Here is a 17,234-nt window from a genome sequence, read left to right as displayed (position 1 = left end):
AGCCAACACAGCTACTGGCATCAGGAGGCTCCAGGTCTTGATGCCTCTCATCAGATCTTGAATTACCAGCCGCTCTCCTATGTACAGGGATAGTACTAGCTTGGCTGAGACAGCTGAGTTCAGATGGAGGTGGGGATGAAATGGTGCCTGTGGTGCTGACCTTCAAGGAAGTGAGCCTTCATCCAGCATCCTCTAGCTAGAGTGAACGTGGCAGCGCATACGCTGCCAGGGAGAGTGGAAACCAAAGTTCACAGCTGAAGTGACTGAAAGCTTTTCTGGATGACAAAGAGCGGATAGCTATGACGTAAATCGTGCAATGACAGCCCTCCTGTGAAGCGCTTCCCCCCCGGGGCAGGTGCGCTTCATTGCCTTTCCCCTTTCCTGGGAGATGATGACAATTTAGTTGGCTTCTAAGTCAGTTCAGAACTTGAGCTTCCAGCTGAGTGTGAGGCTGAGGGATTGAGGGGATGGGGCCTGAGGACAGGGCCCCTTGTTTGTGGCATTGGAGCCTGGAGTCCCTGTGCTCTGAGGAAGCCACACCTCTGATGGGATGGCTACGTGAAGGAAATTCTGCTTAATATGTGAACAGTGTCCTGGCCACATGGAAGTCTAAAGTTGTCCTCAGCGGTTGGTTTGTGTGTGGACGGACATGGCTGGGGTTCTGAAGTGTTAGTGTCAGTTGTAGTGATGGACACTCTGCAGTGACGGAGCCTGTGTCTTTGCCGTCTGGTGTCACCGTGAGAAGTGTGAATGGGACAGGGGTGAGAAGAGATGTCCAGGAGACCGGGCTCTAGGTGTGGATGCATGTGGCTCACTAGTGACTGAAGACAGAAAACTGACAGGCAAAGGGGCAGAACAGAACTAAAAGAGTGTTGTGAATAAAGTATAAACGTATGGTTGGAAATAATATCATAGAATACAGAGTTATATTGACGTTGCCAATGGCTGCCAGAATCCTTTTCTTTCTTTCTTTCTTTTTTTTTTTTTAGTTTTTTGAGACAGGGTTTCTCTGTGTATCTTTGGCTATCCTGGACTTACTTTGTAGACCAGGCTGGCCTCGAACTCAACACGATCCACCTGCCTCTGCCTCTCCGAGTGCTGGGATTAAAGGCGTGCGCCACCATGCCCGGCTCAAAATACTTTTTAAAAATGTTGTTCACACATGTTTCGTTTCTTTAGTTTTTTTCAGTAAATTGCAACTACTTTGAGTAAAAACAGGATTTCTAAGAGCAAGTCCGCCATCAAGACAGAATAGGTTTTTTTGCAGATTAAAACTAGATGGTGTTATAGAAATAGGAATTAAAATATCAGTGCCATAGAGGTATTGGTCATCCACCCTCAGACATCAGAACTCAAAGTGAAACCGAAGTCTTAAAACTGGTTGTGTGTGTGTATGTGTGTGTGTGTGTGTGTGTACACATAAATACATATATGCACATATATACACACATACACATCTATGCACATACACACTGCAGCTTTAAGGTCAACTAACACTAGGGACATCCTGGCCTCCACGTGACTCAGCAACAACTGCAGAGCTTAGTCCACAGGATCTCTTCCTCGAGAGCATGAGGCCTTGAGCTTCATTCCCAGCGCCGTGTTAAAACCCTAAGAAAAATCTGGCTGTGGTAAGGCCCTGTCTCAAAAAACAAGGTGGATGACTCCTGACAGCACCTGAGATTGACTTCTGGCTGCCATGCATGCAAACACACATGTGCTGGGTACCCACACACATGTGCACACAAAGATAGAACTGAGTTTTTCTTGGTTGAGTCATATTCAACTCCTTGCCTGCCTGGTATCAAGAGCAATACTTGTAAGGACGTGTGCACAGGAAGATGCTGGGGCTTTCGTGTAGAACGGCCATCAGGATTTCCTGAGCGGAGTCCTGTCAGGTGGTAGTGTGTTTTCCTGGGTGGGGGAGAGGGAAGGGCGGAGATGGAGCTTGCGTTCTCTTCACTTAGAAAGTAGTGGCTATTTCTCTGATGGGGAGTAAGACCACTAGTCTCATCCAGGTATGTTGGAAGCTTCCGTGCTTAAAGAGAAAACAAAACAAAAGGCAAACCCAAGAGAATAGGCATATTGGTGTTGGGGGAGCCACAGGAAAGCAGGCGTGTTAAATGCCAAGATGTTAAGAGGGAAGTGTGGATTCTATCTGACGGGTCCCTGGTGACGCCGAGTACAGCATGTAAGCAGTTGAGGCTAGTTAGGAGAGAGTCCTGTTTGGAATTCAGGGTGAGGGGTACGGCTGGGCCCTTGAGCTGTTTAGTCTTTGTGGAGGGGACAGCAGGGGTATAAGAGGTGTCACATATGTGCGGGGAACGTTCATCTGTGAGAGTGAGTGTAGAAAGCGAGGGGCAGGGCGAGGGCTGCCTCCCCATCCTCCACCCCCACCCCAGAAATGGGATCAGAGAACATTGCCTGAATCGAGCAGGGAGCAAAGCTCAAACGCTCTTCCCTTGGCTTATCTGGAGCCCTCTCCCCTCCTGACCCTAAATCATGTAAAATCTGATTGTCATACAAGTTTGAGGACTTGAAAGGCCTGAAAATGAGGCAGGTGGTGATGGCAGAGAGGAGGTTGACAGGGCTGGCCTGAGGAGAGCCCTGTGAAGAGAGTGCAGTTGGAAGGTGTGCTGCCCAAAGCTTCCGCAGATCGCTTGCCTCTTTCAGCTGAGGAGGCTGGCAGGGAGCGCTGAATGCCAAGTTAAGATATAAGTCAAGTTTTGACGATTTCTGCTTGGCCTTGACAGGTGTGATAGAGCTCAATCATTTTAATTTTCATCTCTGCTGACTAATTTATTCCGAGCTGTCTCTCATCTACTTCTGTCTTGTGCCCTTAAATCAAATCTCAGGCGTTAAACTTAGCATTTTGTAATTACGAGGAAGACCTGCCCATCGCGAGTCCTGAGTCCTTCGTTCCGTCTGCTTTCCCACCTGAGCCACATGGTGTGTGGAGCAAACCACCCTGAGCTTCTGAACGCAGCAGACACCTGTGCTTGAAATGTCAGCATCTCAGCTGATTCCAGCGCTTAACTAAGATTTCTTCTCCTGAACCCGAGAATTTAAAATGTTTCCAAAGATGAATCTGCTCAGTGGATAATCTGGTTATAGCCCCCTCTGAGGCCAGCATGGGAAAGCCCACTCCGGGCCAGTGGCTTGGCCCCTTTCCTCACTGGAGTGCCCCCTTGAACCCTGGATCCAATTAGACTTCTTTTACTTTGTTTGCCTGGGTTGTGTGTTATAAAGGGCAGGGACCATTCCAGTGACCCACACCGAGATGGTAAGTGTGAATCTGTGTCTGGGCGTGTGTCCTGTGTTTGTACGCAGTTACTGCCCTCCAGGTACCCTTTTCCTCTGCAAGGGTCTCTTTCCTGGTGGTGACTGTGTGAGTTGCTATCTGTATTGCTGTGACACAGTATGAGACAAGAAGGAACTTAGTAGAAAGTAGGCCTGGCATAGGGTTACTCTCAGGGCTGGTCCTCCCAGCTCAGTTGGACACGTCCAGAGGTGACTCTCCACCCCGCTAAGTGATGATCAACAGCACTCACCACAGTGACCCATTCTTTTGTTTGTTTTAAATTGACTTTTATATTTTAAACTCACACACGCACAAACACATATACACACATATACATATACACGCACATATACATATATTCACACATATACACACACACACACATATGTCTGCCCTGTATCATATCACCAAACCTTGATTTTATTACATAATGACAGCATTCCTTTCTGTGAAGAAAGGTTTGATGTGTTTAGTTTCAGATAGCAGGATTCTGTTGCTCTGTAATATGTGCAATGAGTACATGTATGTGCCCATAAACACATTGAACATGCAATTACAGTGTCTACATGTGGCTTTTCCACAAAACTGCTCCTTGGGGAACTGTACTGAAAAGATAATGTTTGTGGCAGGGCTGGGGAAATGACCAAGTACTGAAGAGCTTGCCGCACACACTTGGGGCCCCTAGAATTCCTGAACTCGGTCACCTCAAATTCCTGTGAAAAGGCCAGGCTTGGAGCCCCAGGAATGCAGAGGTGGAACTGGGAGGCTCCTTGAGACGTGATGGCCAGCCCAGCTGGACCAAGGAGCTTTCCGTTCAGTGAGAGACCCTGTCCTGAGATAATGCAGAGACGGGACTGGGGAACATGCCCAACAGCATTAGCCTCTCACTGCGCACACACAGGCACACACACATACATGCACACCTGTGCACATGTTCACACACACTCCACACACAAATGTTTGTGTTTAGACGTGTTGGCTTCTCATTGCCTAGGAAATTCACTGTAGCCAGGTTTACAATTTTTTCCCTAAGATATTTATAGTTGAGCTGGGCATGGTGGCGCACACCTGCAATCCCAACACTTGGGAGGCAGAGGCAAGAGAATTTCTGTGAGTTCGAGGCCAGCCTGGTCTACAAACCGAGTACAGGACAGCCAAGGCTACATAGAAAAACCCCGTCTCGAGGAAGGGGAAAAAAAAAAAGGAAAGAAAGAAAGAAATATATAGTTGAGCCTATACAGAGTTAGTTCATTGCGTGAAGCCCTACCATATAATTTAAGAGAATGTAAGGATGTGTCACATATACATTTGTCTCCTTTGAAGATGTTTTCATTCTCAGCTGATAGGCTTTCCTGGCCCTAACAAGCAGGGCCGTTAATCTGGTTTGCACACCGCGTGCTTGCTTCTGGGTCAGCCTCACACTTGCTTTCTCCAAAGGGTCTGCCTTTAGGTTTCTCTCCTAGTTCTGCTTTAGAAGCCCATTCTGTTTCACCTGTGCTCTCTTCTGGGGCCACAGCAGCGCCTCCAGGGTGGCCAGCAGGTTGGGGTGCTGTACTGAGGGAGCCACGCGTTCATTGTTGTCTTACACTCCACGTCCAGCCCTGCTGGGGCTCCAGCTTCACGCAACATCCTGCGCATGGGGGAAGTCCCGCCGGTGTCTGCCAACTGGAGGCTTTTCTAAGACACTGTCCAATCAGAGTTGTGGATGAAGTGAGGGTGAGCAGTGAGGTCGGGAGTAGAGCCTTCTCCCTGTTTGAGTGAAGACCTAAGTAGAACCGCCAACTGCAGACTTGTCTTTGACCCTGAGGGCAGAAGGCAGCCTTTACCTTTGACCCTGAGGGCGGAAGGCAGCCTTTACCTCCCACTGGCTTTATTCCTTTGCTCGTGAAGGTCCAGCTGGGTCCTCGCTCGTGGTGGTTTTCCTCCTGTTTTATATGGCACTCAGAGCTCCTTTCTCAGTGCTGGCAAGTAGTCTGCCTTCTGTGGGTGATGCCTCATGATTACCCCAAGAGTCTCACTATTCATCCATGATGCTTGTCATTGTAACTTTATGATGGCATACATACCAACAAATCTGTTAAAATGTAAGGAGTAGCTCGACAGGTTGAAAGCTTGGGAAAGACTCAATAACAGCTTCACTAAGGCTCGGTATGGGGGCGCACACCTATAACCCCAGCACTCGTGAGGCTGAGGAGGCTCTCTTGACCACCCAGCTGGACTTTGACCTCAAACCTCTAAAACACTCAATTAAGCATTCTTTTTATTTCCTGCTTGTAAATTAGGTTCAGGTGGCGTCTTAGTCACCGTGTTACTGCAGTGAAGAAACATGACCAAGGCAGCTTACAGAGGAGAGTGTCCCAGCGAGGGCTTGCTTTCAGTTTTAGGGACTTAGTTCACAGCCAGCAGGACAGGACTGGGAGCACGGTAGGCAGGCATGGCGTTGGAGCAGTAGCTAAGAGCTCACATTTGATATGAAAGTTAGAGGTGGGGGTGGTGGGGAACAGAGACAGAGAGACAGACAGACACACAGACTGGGCCTGGCGTGGGATTTTTGAGACCACAAACAGCTCAGTCACATACCTCCTCCAACATGGCCACGTCTTGTAGTCTGTGCTGAAGAGCTCACCAACTGGGAACCAGACATTCAAATATATGGGCCTGTGGTGGGGGCGGGGGGGGGGGGTGGCTATTATTGTTTAAAACACCACAGCTGGGATTATTAAAGTAAGTGAGGGGATATTGGAGGACTACATGAAGACCCTGTACAAAGAACTTCCAGCCCATTATGTATAAGACATCTCAGGAGGCAGAAGCAGGCACATATCTGTGAGTTCAAGGCCACCGTGGTCTATGTAGCAAGTTCTAGCCCAGGCCTGTACATGTTTTGAAATGAAAAGGAAAGCTTCAAGGTTTTGTTGAAGCTATGGCCTACATTCTTTGGTCGTAGCTTCTGGGGTTCTTTTGTAGTCTGCCTGGAGTTGGACAAAGCTCTGAGGTGGTCCCTGAACCCCAGCATGTTGAGAGGGCACACGTGGCAGGAAGCCCAGGTCGTGGGGTATTTGCAGCGAGACGATGGTGTGGAGTAATGGCACATGGTGTTGTGGTAAGGGTTAGATAGGACAAAGGCAGTGAGTACAGAGAGGCCAGGCCTTGAAGAGACTGTGTCTCAAGTGACAGTCCTTAAGTAAGATTCAGAGAGCTGAGCATTCAAAGTGAAGGATTGTGATGGCACAGAGGCAGAGGGGTTCACCGATGGAGACATGCTCTCACGTGGGGCATCCACACGAGAATGCCATGGCTCTGACCATGGGAGAGGCCATCCCTCAGGCATATGTCAATCACAAGACACTGTTTTTTAAGCAGTAGATTCTCAGGTATCCCAGGATGGCCTTGAACTCACTATGCAGCCGAGGATGGCCTTGAACTTCTGATCCTCTTGTCTTCAAGTCTTAAGTCCTGGGATTAGGAGGCCTGAGCCACCATGCCCAGCTTACGTGGTGTTGGGAGTTGAACGCAGCAGGGCTTTGTACATGCTGGACACTGAGCTCCATCCTCACCCCATGGATATGGCTGAAGGCCACCAGATCTGGTTATGTTCAGTCACATCGCAGCTGCTGGATACCGTGAGCTGGTCTCAATTCTAAGTGATGAGGGTCAGACTGTTTTAAAAAACTAATGCAGGCATTCTCTTTTGTCTTCCTACCTGAGGTCACAGAGCCCTAAAAGGTCACTTCAAGCAATGCTCTCGGCTCTTCAGGAGGAGCTTCAAGGTTAATGCTGTGAGGGTTGAGTGTGTGGGTGTAGCTGACGAGTGGCACTTAAAGCCTGAGTTTCAGGTATCCTGTATGGTAGAGTTGGGGGGCCTAGAAACCTCCCTCTCTAACTCAGGTGCTGAGTGCTACCACTTGCCAGGTCTCTACATCCTCACAAAGCTACATACTATACAGCTCTAGGGAAGAAAGGAAGGCTCCTATACCCTAAGGACTGCAGGGAAGATAAGTTGCCACCAGGCCAGTGTAACCATCTTTCTTTCCTTTAGCTGTGACTTATGGGTAAGATTTCAATATGTTGTACAGGCTGGCTCTTAACTCTTGTGTTCAAATAACCTTTCTGTCTCGTTCTCAAGTAGATAAAGCGTCAGGTCTTTTGCTGAACACCCTCCCACACAGCTCCCCTCCCCCCCCCCCGACGCCATGTGTACCCCCTGCACCACCCACTGTCCCCTCCCCCAGGTACAAGGATCTAACCCAGAGCTTCAGCACTGAGCCACATCCCAGTGATGTTTCTAGAAAACATGCTCAAGTAATAAAGGGCATGCCTTTTAAAATACGACATTATTTCTAAGTGAAAGAAATAGCTCGATGATGGTAATCATTTTATATTCTGTTGTATTCCATCAAGGTAGCTGTGTGACACGTACAGACCCGTAAGCGTGTGTTCCGGATGTGGGGTTTGTTGGTACTCATGATTTTAGTGGCTATTTTCCATTCAGCCCCACCCACACTATTAGGATCTGTTGTTTCCAGAGTTGACCTTTGAGCAGTAAATATTTCCTATTAATGTAATTTCCATACTGTTTCTAAAGCTTCCGTGGTGCCCGGTAGCATCAAGTGACGTGTCTTACTTATCTGGAATTCTGGTAGCTAACGTCCTCACTTCCAAACAAAACAATTGAGCATGAAGTCAACGAGGCAAGAGTAGCACTTGGCATTTTAGTGGGATGTGGGGGTGGGTGTTTCTCTCGAGTGTGCAAACTTGCATGCAACTGCCCTCTGCAACATGCTGCTCGCTGCTCTAGGAGAACCACACTGCAACACTGTTCTTCCCCCACCTCACTCACTCCCCTCATTAAAAAAAGAGGGGGTGGTGGGAGAGGGGGGAGAAAGCCAACAGCTTGACTGGGCTTAAATAACTGACTTTTCATATCCTTTCATGGCGCACAAAGAGCTAATCCTGAGGCTACTTGAGCCACCAATGCAGGCAGTTGTGGGGACCACCAATGAACGTGTCACTCCCCCCCCCCCCCCCCCCCACAAAACACATTGACTGCTGCTTTATGAAGTGAAAATGCCAAAGGAAGTGTGAAAGAGGAATCCTCAGTCGCTTCTTTCCTGGGGGGAAGTGGGGAGGAAGAAAAAAGCTGCTGCATCTGGGTATGGAGAACAAAGCCAGCCTAGGGCCTGGGGACAATAGGCTGGGTCACTGGCTTTTACAGGAGCATAAGGGTGGAACCGCCTGACCCTTGCCTCGCTTTGTGTGGAGATGTCAGGGAGAGTGTGTAGAAAGCATACTGAACAGTGACTTTGTCATTTGGAGATTCCTGCGGTCTGTTCACCCCTGCCCCACACTCCTGCCTTCAAATCCCTCTCAGACAAAAGATGGTTGGTGTTAGTTTGGTTGCCTGGAGCCCCCCCGCCTCCCATTTTCAGAGATTTCTCTCCTTTAAAAAGTAAACTCATCCATTTTAACAGAATCACAGTGTTTTTGTTTGTTTGTTTGTTTTCATGCTTTTAGAAATCAACAAAAGAGTTTTACTCGGTGCATTTGCCAGGAGGGAATCCTCTGCGAAAGTGCCAGCCACAGAGATAGTGCTTGTGCCAGCTGCCTGGCTGAAGTGGGTCCCCTGCTTGTAGACAGTTGCAGCGGGTCCTGGAAATATTGACCAGCACGTGACCGGAGGTGGGGGTGGGGGGCTTGTGTGATTGGGGGACGGCATTTACGCAGCCCCATGTTTACTATTCCTGGACCTTTCTTTCCTTAATGAAAGAGGAGGTGGTTGGGATTTTGCCAGTCAGACAGTTAGCACACTTGGTAGTGTGGTGACTGTCGCTGGGGACCCTCCCAGGCTAGTAAGCTGGCAGCCGATGATCCAATTTGTCCCAGCATGTGTGTTGTAGTGATAATGGTTGTAGTTTAGCAAGCAGGTAATTAAGATTTAAAGAACAAAAAAATCTAAAGGATCTCGTTCTTATATCAAGCCCGGTGGTATTCTACGAGAACACAGGATTTTGCACCCTCACGTTGCTGGATGTGTGTGTGTGGTCCAACAGTAGGGGCTATTCCTGTGCCCTCTCCCCTTGGGATCTCACACTCTCAGCTCTCCTACACAGCTCTTAAGTGTGGAGAGGACACTGGCTACATATTTGCTTATGGAAACCTCTAGAGTTTCTGTGCACTGCTGTTCTTGGCTGTGTGCATTTTTGTCAGTGTTTCTGGTGTCTCGAGATTAGATGAATAAGAAAGGGTTGGGGGCTAGTGAAGTTATTTCTGTTTTATGAAAATCGCATACTTTCTATTTTGTGTTTTTTTTTTCTGCGTGTGTGTGTGTGTGTGTGTGTGTGTGTGTGTGTGTGTGTGTGTGTGTGTGCGCGCTCAAGAGCATTGGTCAGAGGACTTGTGAGAGGCTGTTCTCTCTTTTAGGTTCCAGAAATCAGGTGCAGGTTTTCAGGCTTGGCAGCATGCACCGCACCCCATTAGCCATATTGTGGGGCCCCCACACTTTCCATGTTATGCGTGATGTGCCTTTTTAAATCAACCTGGGCCACGGCTCACCATAATAAGTACCATCTTGGAGCTTCTCCTGATTCTGAACTTCGCAGCTTACTTGTTTTCCAAGCCCCTTCTCTGGTTCCTGATGGGGGTATTTGCTTCAGCCTCGAAGTAGATGGTATAGCCTCTGCCCTCGTGGCACAGGGTCCAGACACTGTGAGAGACAGCATGCAGGGCTTGGGAGCTGTGTTGGTTCTGAGGTGCATGCTCACTTCTACACTTAACCTGGGATTCCCCTTCCCCATGGTAGATGTACCCATTCTTGGCGCTGCCCGTGCATTGATGCGAATGGAATTCTGATGATGTCAGTTCTTTTCTACACTGTCAATACCCTCATCAGGATTTACCTACAATAACATAAGCATTCCCTTTTGGCTCACACATCTTAGTAATCATATTTGTCTCTGTAACCCCCACCTCATGTGAGAGTAGAGCATTCCTGGTACCCCATATGATGGGCTCTGCAGCCTGCGTGTAACGCCACACCACCGTCAGATTTCTATTCCTGCGCAGTAGGTAGTTTTCGGGGCTGGAGTCTTTGCTTTTCAACTTCTCAGTTCCATGCGTGCTTCAGTGATGAGTTCTGCTCGTTCATTCCTTCTCTCTCTGCCCCTTCTGTCTTCCTCCCACTCTCTCTCCCTGTGTGATAGCACTATGTGGAACATGGCATATTTTTATCCATCTGTTGATGGCCATTTTGACTGTTGTCGAGTTTTAAGAACAACCCTTCTTGTGCCAGTATTTAAGTGCACATATGTTGTCATTCCTTTGAGATAAAATAGCTTGAGTAGGGTTTCTGTGCTTTGGGTAGCTATATGTTTACTAAGGAAAAAAAAAAAAAGAAAAAAACTATCGAAAATTTTTCAAAATGGTTGTGCCATTTTGCTCACCCGTCAGGAATACTGGGGTACTTGAACTAGATTTGATTCTCCTGTGTTACCAGTTTATATTTTTATGTGTGTGTTTATGTCTGTGCTCAACATACGTGTCTATGTACACACACACACACACACACACACACACACAGACACACACACACACATACATACACACACAGACACATACACACACACACACACAGACACACACACACACACACACACGAACATGGGGGCGAGAGTAGATGTTGGCTGTCTCTCTCGGGTGTTACAGTAGGTATGGCTGACCTCACTGTAACCTGGGCCCGCGTTTCCCTGGTAAGTAGTGATACTGGGGTTTTTCTTGTGCACATTTACCAGCCACTTGGAACTTTTTGTGTGTGAAATTTTTGGTTCATATCTCTTGCTTATGTTTTGTGAATTTATTCCTAAAATCTCGTTATGATTAACTCATTGGTATGTGTGTGTGTACGTACTTTGAATTCTAATAAGTTCTCAATTTTTTTTTCTAGCATATGATTTTCTTGTGTGTGTGTGTGCGCGCATGTGCGTGTGTGTGGGTGTGCGCGCGTGTGCGTGTGTGTGTGTGTGTGTGTGTGCGCGTGCGCGTATGTATTTTTAACAGCATCTTTTGGTCAGTGGGCTTTAATTTTGATAAAGTCTAATAACATTTCTTTCCTTAGTGTATTTCACAGCTATTTTTGTGTGTCCTAAAGAATCTTTGCATGTCCTAAGAAGTATAAAGATACTTTATTTGTGTGTGTGTGTGTGTCTGTGTGTGTATGTGTGTGTGTGTGTGTGTGTGTGTGTGTGTGTGTGTGTGTGTGTGTGTGTGTGTGTCTATGTGTGTGTGTGTGTCTGTGTGTGTGTGTCTGTGGTGTGTGTGTGTGTGTGTGTGTGTCTGTGTGTGTGTGTGTGTGTCTGTGTGTGTGTCTGTGTGTGTGTGTGTCTGTGTGTGTGTGTGTGTGTGTGTGTGTGTGTGTGTGTGTGTGTGTGTGTGTGTGTGTGTGTGTGTGTGTGTGTGTGTGTGTGTGTGTGTGTGTGTGTGTGTGTGTGTGTGTGTGTGTGTGTGTGTGTGTCACTATGGAGGCTAGAGTAGACGTTGAGTGTCTTTCTCAGTCACTACCACCCTTCTTTTTGGCATGTGAATTCATGTATAGTGTGTATATAAATGCACTTAAATGTGAGCCAGTGAGTGTACATGTGTGCATAAATATATACATATGCGTATGGAGACCAGAGGCTGACGTCACATATTTTCTTTGAATTGTGACCACCTTATACATAGAGGCCAGGTCTGTTAATTGAATCCAGAACTCTTCTCTTCAGCTAGCTCACTTCTCCTGGGCATTTCCTAGATCAGCCTTCAACTTGTTAGAATTACAGGCCGGTTACTGCACTCACCTGGCATTTATGTAAGGCCCAGGCGACAGCCCTCACCTTGTGTAGCACATTCTTGCATAGCCACTGAGCCATCTCCTCAGCCCCTCCGTCTTATTGTTACTTTTGAGATATGGCCTCTCAGCCATACTAACGGTTTGAGGTAGCTCTTCACCTTTGTTGTTGTTGTTTCCAGATAGGGTCTCAATGTGTGGCCCTGATCGTCCTAGAATTTGCTAAGCAAAAGTGCTGGGGTTGCAGCCATTATCAGCCCTACTTTAATCTGTTTCTACTTTTCCAAAAGCTTTGCATATTTCAAGGTAGTTTTGGTATATGGAGTGAGCACTTGTTGGTTGAGGCTCGTTTCTGCTCTAATATTCGTCCACATTTGCTAAGACTTGCTTACATGAGATTGTCTGGAAGTCTTGGCTGACAACAGTGTGAGCTGCTGCTGTCTATGTACTGTCATTCTTTCATGGGTAGCACAGTGACTTGGCTACTGTTCATTTTACAAAGACTTGTGACCCTCTGAGTTCTCACTTTGCTCCTCTTTGTTAAGATTATCTTATGCGCTTTTGTCTTAATTTTTAACTTCACCTTGGGATATATATATATCCTTACTTACTTTGGTTAATATAGTCCCTAAGGAATGAATTGATTCCGTCTTTCTGTTGCCAGATGGACCTGATATGGCACATCTGTCCACTTACTTGGGTTTCCTCTAACTTTCTCAGAAGTGTTTTATAATTTTCAGTAGATACTTCTTCCATCCCCTTGATCACATTTATTCCTGAGTGTGATGTTTTTGGTTTCTATCTATGAGAGTGTTTTATTTTCTAGTTGTTTGTGGCTAGCTTATAGACATACAGATTTATGTATATTGATAACATATAATTGAGCTTAATTCATTTTGCATTTTCTGCAATTAAAGTGTTATGTGCTGCCAAAATGAGCACTATTTTCTGCAATTAAAAAACAATATTTTGCTGAATGTGGTGATGAGTGGTGCCCACCTTTAATCCCAGGACTACATACTGAAACTGTGTGTGTGTGTGTGTGTGTGTGTGTGTGTGTGTGTGTGTGTGTAGGTGTAGTTCCACTTTACTCTTTTTTATACTTGTAACTTTTCTTGACTTATTTCTATGGCTGGAGCTTCTAGTATAGTGCTAAATAGGATCCATTGACCTTCTTACATGTTTAGGGGGATTTTTCTTTTTTCAGTATTTCTCACTGACAGGGATGTTAGTTGTAGCTGTGTATTGTGGGAGGGTAGCTGTTTTGTGTTGAAGTAGATACCTGTTGTCAGGCTGGGAATGTCTCATTTACTGCTTTATTTGACAAAAGCATTATATCAAATGTTGTTTGTTTGTTTTTTGTTGTTGTTGTTACTCTGTGCCTGAGGCAGATATGAGACAGAGTTCAAGTAAAGAGCGGAGTGAGCCCAAAGTATAGATGGCGTGATGGCTCTATGGCTAGAGGACGTTTTTAACTCTGTCTGAAGGAAGCATACGCTGGCACATGTGCCCTCTAGACCAGCAGCAAGATAACCCCGCAGATAAAGCTGAAAGCAGAGTGCAGGGAGATGCCTAGAACCACCCCGCGAACTGACAGCACTTTGGGAGAGGAATACCAAGAATCCAAACAGGTCCTTGTGGCTAAAAGTGTTCCTATGAAAAAGAAATGCTTTTGAAGTCTGTGTCATTAAAGTATGATATTCTAAGGGAAACTCTTATGTGTTTTGTCCTGGTTTTATTCCTTTGCTTTTAGAGGCAGGGCCTATATAGCTCAGGCTGGCCTGGAAATCACTTTGTAGCCTAGGCTGGCCTCAGCCCCACAGTGATCCTCCTGTCTCAGCCTGCCGAGGGCTGAGGCTACTCTTACATAGCCTTAGAGGAAACCCATCGTGGGGACCTGCTGTGCGCTTTACTGCCATGAGTACAGGAACACAAGGTGTAAATATCCACCTTTCATTTGTGCCCTAAAATTTTTACATATTTGTTAAAATTAAGTTCACTCTTTTTTTTCTCCTCCTCCTCTTCCTCCTCCTCCTCCTCCTCCTCCTCCTCCTCCTCCTCCTCCTCCTCCTCCTCTTCTTCTTCTTCTTCTTCTTCTTCTGTCACTTTGCTCTGGGGGATTAAAAGCCTTTGTGAAGAAGGGAATGGAATTCTCAGAAAATAACCCGCTAAAGTCTGGTTTTGAAAAGCAAAATGTCTTGCTGAGGAGGCCCTGCCTCTCTGTTTGCCGTTCTAGACGTTGCTGCTTGTGGTGAGTGTCATAGCTGTGGCTGCTGCCGTGATCCCCTGGATCATCATACCCCTGGTCCCGCTATCAATCATCTTCCTGGTCCTCCGGCGGTATTTCTTAGAGACGTCAAGGGATGTCAAGCGCCTGGAGTCTACAAGTGAGTCCTAAGGGGTGTGGGTGAGTATGACAAATGCATCAAGTTTCCACAACCAAAAAGAGCCCTAATGAGGGGGATCTGCGACAGTCTGCCGGCTGACTGACGCTGCTCCAGCTGTGACGGTCTGCCGGCTGGCTGACGCTGCTCCAGCTGTGACAGTCTGCGGGCTGGTTGACGCTGCTCCAGCTGTGACGGTCTGTCAGCTGGCTGACGCTGCTCCAGCTGTGACAGTCTGCTGGCTGACTGACGCTGCTCCAGCTGTGACGGTCTGCTGGCTGGTTGACACTGCTCCAGCTGTGACAGTCTGTCAGCTGGCTGATGCTGCTCCAGCTGTGACAGTCTGCTGGCTGATGCTGCTCCAGCTGTGACGGTCTGCCGGCTGACTGATGCTGCTCCAGCTGTGACGGTCTGCTGGCTGGTTGACGCTGCTCCAGCTGTGACGGTCTGTCAGCTGGCTGACGCTGCTCCAGCTGTGACAGTCTGCTGGCTGGTTGACGCTGCTCCAGCTGTGGCGGTCTGCCAGCTGGCTGACACTGCTCCAGCTGTGACAGTCTGCTGGCTGGTTGACGCTGCTCCAGCTGTGGCGGTCTGCCAGCTGGCTGACACTGCTCCAGCTGTGACATTCCAGCTTGGTGAGCATTCATACAGCAACTGAGCATTGCCATCCATCCATCAGGGCTTGTGGGGAGCACGTGGCTTCCCAAGTGCGACTTTGCAGCTTAACCTGAGAGAGGGGACGGTGCCCTGTGTGGAGTAATACTTCCGGAGGGCACAGACCCATCTCTGGTCTTCGTGGCTCACCTCCTCACAAGCACAGGAAGCATTTTCTGATAAATAAAATATTTCACCATAGGTTTGAACTAATTTAGAAGAAACATAATCAGGGAACTTTTATTTCCTTGAAGACTCTGGACATGACAAAGGGTGGAATAGGTTGAAGAGGCGAAGGGTGTCAGAAACGTTCCCTTGTGCTGGTGGTCACCGAGTTGGTACATCTTTCCATCCAGCGCTGAGTGTGGGCAGGTCCCATCAACTCGTTCATCTACTTTGAGGAGCAGTGGCGGAGAGAACAGTCCAGAATAATTTGGTCTACTGCTCCATTTAACTTCTAGTGTTGGAATAAGAAGGACAGTCAATTAATTCTCAGATTAATCACACTTTCCTGTAGGTACCCACAGAAGATGGATTAACCGAGAATGTGTCTCATTGTGAATGCAAAAACATACTTCATTATTATTAAAACCATATGCACGGAATTCCTACTTTAAAATGTATAAAGATAATAGGAGAGAGAGAGAGAGAGAGAGAGAGAGAGAGAGAGAAAGGAAGATGTGTATAATCTTCTTTAAATTCTTTATTTCTGTGGATGCGTGTGTGTGTGTGTGTGTGTGTGTGTGTGTTTGTATTCTTGGAGGCCAGAAGAGGGCATTGGATCCCCTGGAATGGAGTTACAGGTGGCTGTGAGCTGTTATGTGGGTGCTGGAAGCCAAACTTGGAAGAGTGGTCTTAACCACGGAGCTGTCGCCCCACAGCCCCAGGAAGGCAGGAGATGTCTGGATTAGAAAGTGTCCGCGATGAACAATTGCTAGACCTTAAAGCCAGCTCAGCCTTCTGAGAGCGGAGCCAGGACGCGTTGCCTTATGTGGTTATATGTTCATCAGGACAAAGGGTCTTCCCTTCTCATCCCCTCATGCGTGTGTGCTTAAAATAAACTCTAAAAGAGACATGTGTCAGAATTACGTAAAGGAAAGCAGGTGACACTTCACAAAAGCTATGGAAAAGTGGCCAGTCAGGAGGAGAGCCTGTTAGACTGCTGTGAGCCTCACGTTGTGACATGTTTCAGTGGAGGCCGTGTTCAGAGCGCAGACACAGCTGCTGCAGTGCCAGGGCTCAGAGAAGTCTGAGGGTAAAGAGGAGGCACTGCTGGGGGGCTCTCCTCTGCGCAAGTCAATGCTGGGAGCTTTCCTCTGCGCCTGTCACTGCTGGGGAACTCTCCTCTGCGCCTGTCACTGCTGGGGAGCTCTCCCCTACGCATGTCACTGATGGGAACTCTCCTCTGCGCATGTCCTTGTCTTTCTTCCACAAGTTTGTTGCAAAGGAAGCTGTGAATATATTCAGAGAAAGGCTGCCCATCCCCACAAGGCAATATGGACTTGCGTCAGTGGCAAGACCGAGCCTTTTTGTTTTAAATCCGTATGGGATTTTCCTTCTTGATATCCAGGACATACTTTGTACAGTTTTGACCTAGAAATTCTCGAAACTTTGTCCAGGTCCTGCTGGACTCGGGGTTTGCGGCGACCTAGCTGGCTACAACAATAGCTTAATGATGACCATCTGAGTGAGTGTCTGTGTCACAGCCCCACTGCTGCTTGTGTGGCCACTGCCATAGTCACTAACAACAACAACAACAAAACAGCTGCTAGTTTGCTGTGACAAGACAGCGCAATCCTGTCTCATCCTTGTGCTTCCCTAGGTGTTTAGAGCCCCAGAGTTTATTTGTAGATTGCACGTCCTAACTGCCTCTGGAACCACAGTTGGGCTTACTGAGAGTTTATCACAAAGCTTTTAATTTTGATTTTTGCTAAAGCAAACATTTACCGTGGCCCCTGGTAGAGAACTGCATAAAACCTCAGCAGCAGTCGGATGCTTGTCTCAAGTTGACACTGTCATTTAGTAATGCCTAGACTGTGAAGGCCTATGCCATTTCTATCAGGGTACTGTGATC

General features: G+C 47.4%; 1 protein-coding gene across 1 annotated transcript in view; it reads left to right on the top strand.

Annotated features, from left to right (window-relative positions):
* Abcc4 (ATP binding cassette subfamily C member 4) overlaps positions 1-17,234 on the top strand; it is a 203,622-nt gene that overhangs the window by 137,696 nt on the left and 48,692 nt on the right. The window contains exon 21 of the mRNA XM_051160966.1: positions 14,359-14,509. Coding sequence (XP_051016923.1) covers positions 14,359-14,509 — 151 coding nt within the window. The remainder of the gene's footprint in view (positions 1-14,358; positions 14,510-17,234) is intronic.

This window comes from Acomys russatus, chromosome 18 (assembly GCF_903995435.1).
Source record: "Acomys russatus chromosome 18, mAcoRus1.1, whole genome shotgun sequence".
NCBI lineage: Eukaryota > Metazoa > Chordata > Mammalia > Rodentia > Muridae > Acomys > Acomys russatus.
The sequence above is the reverse complement of the archived record's forward strand: the minus strand, read 5'-3'. Positions and strand labels throughout refer to the sequence as shown.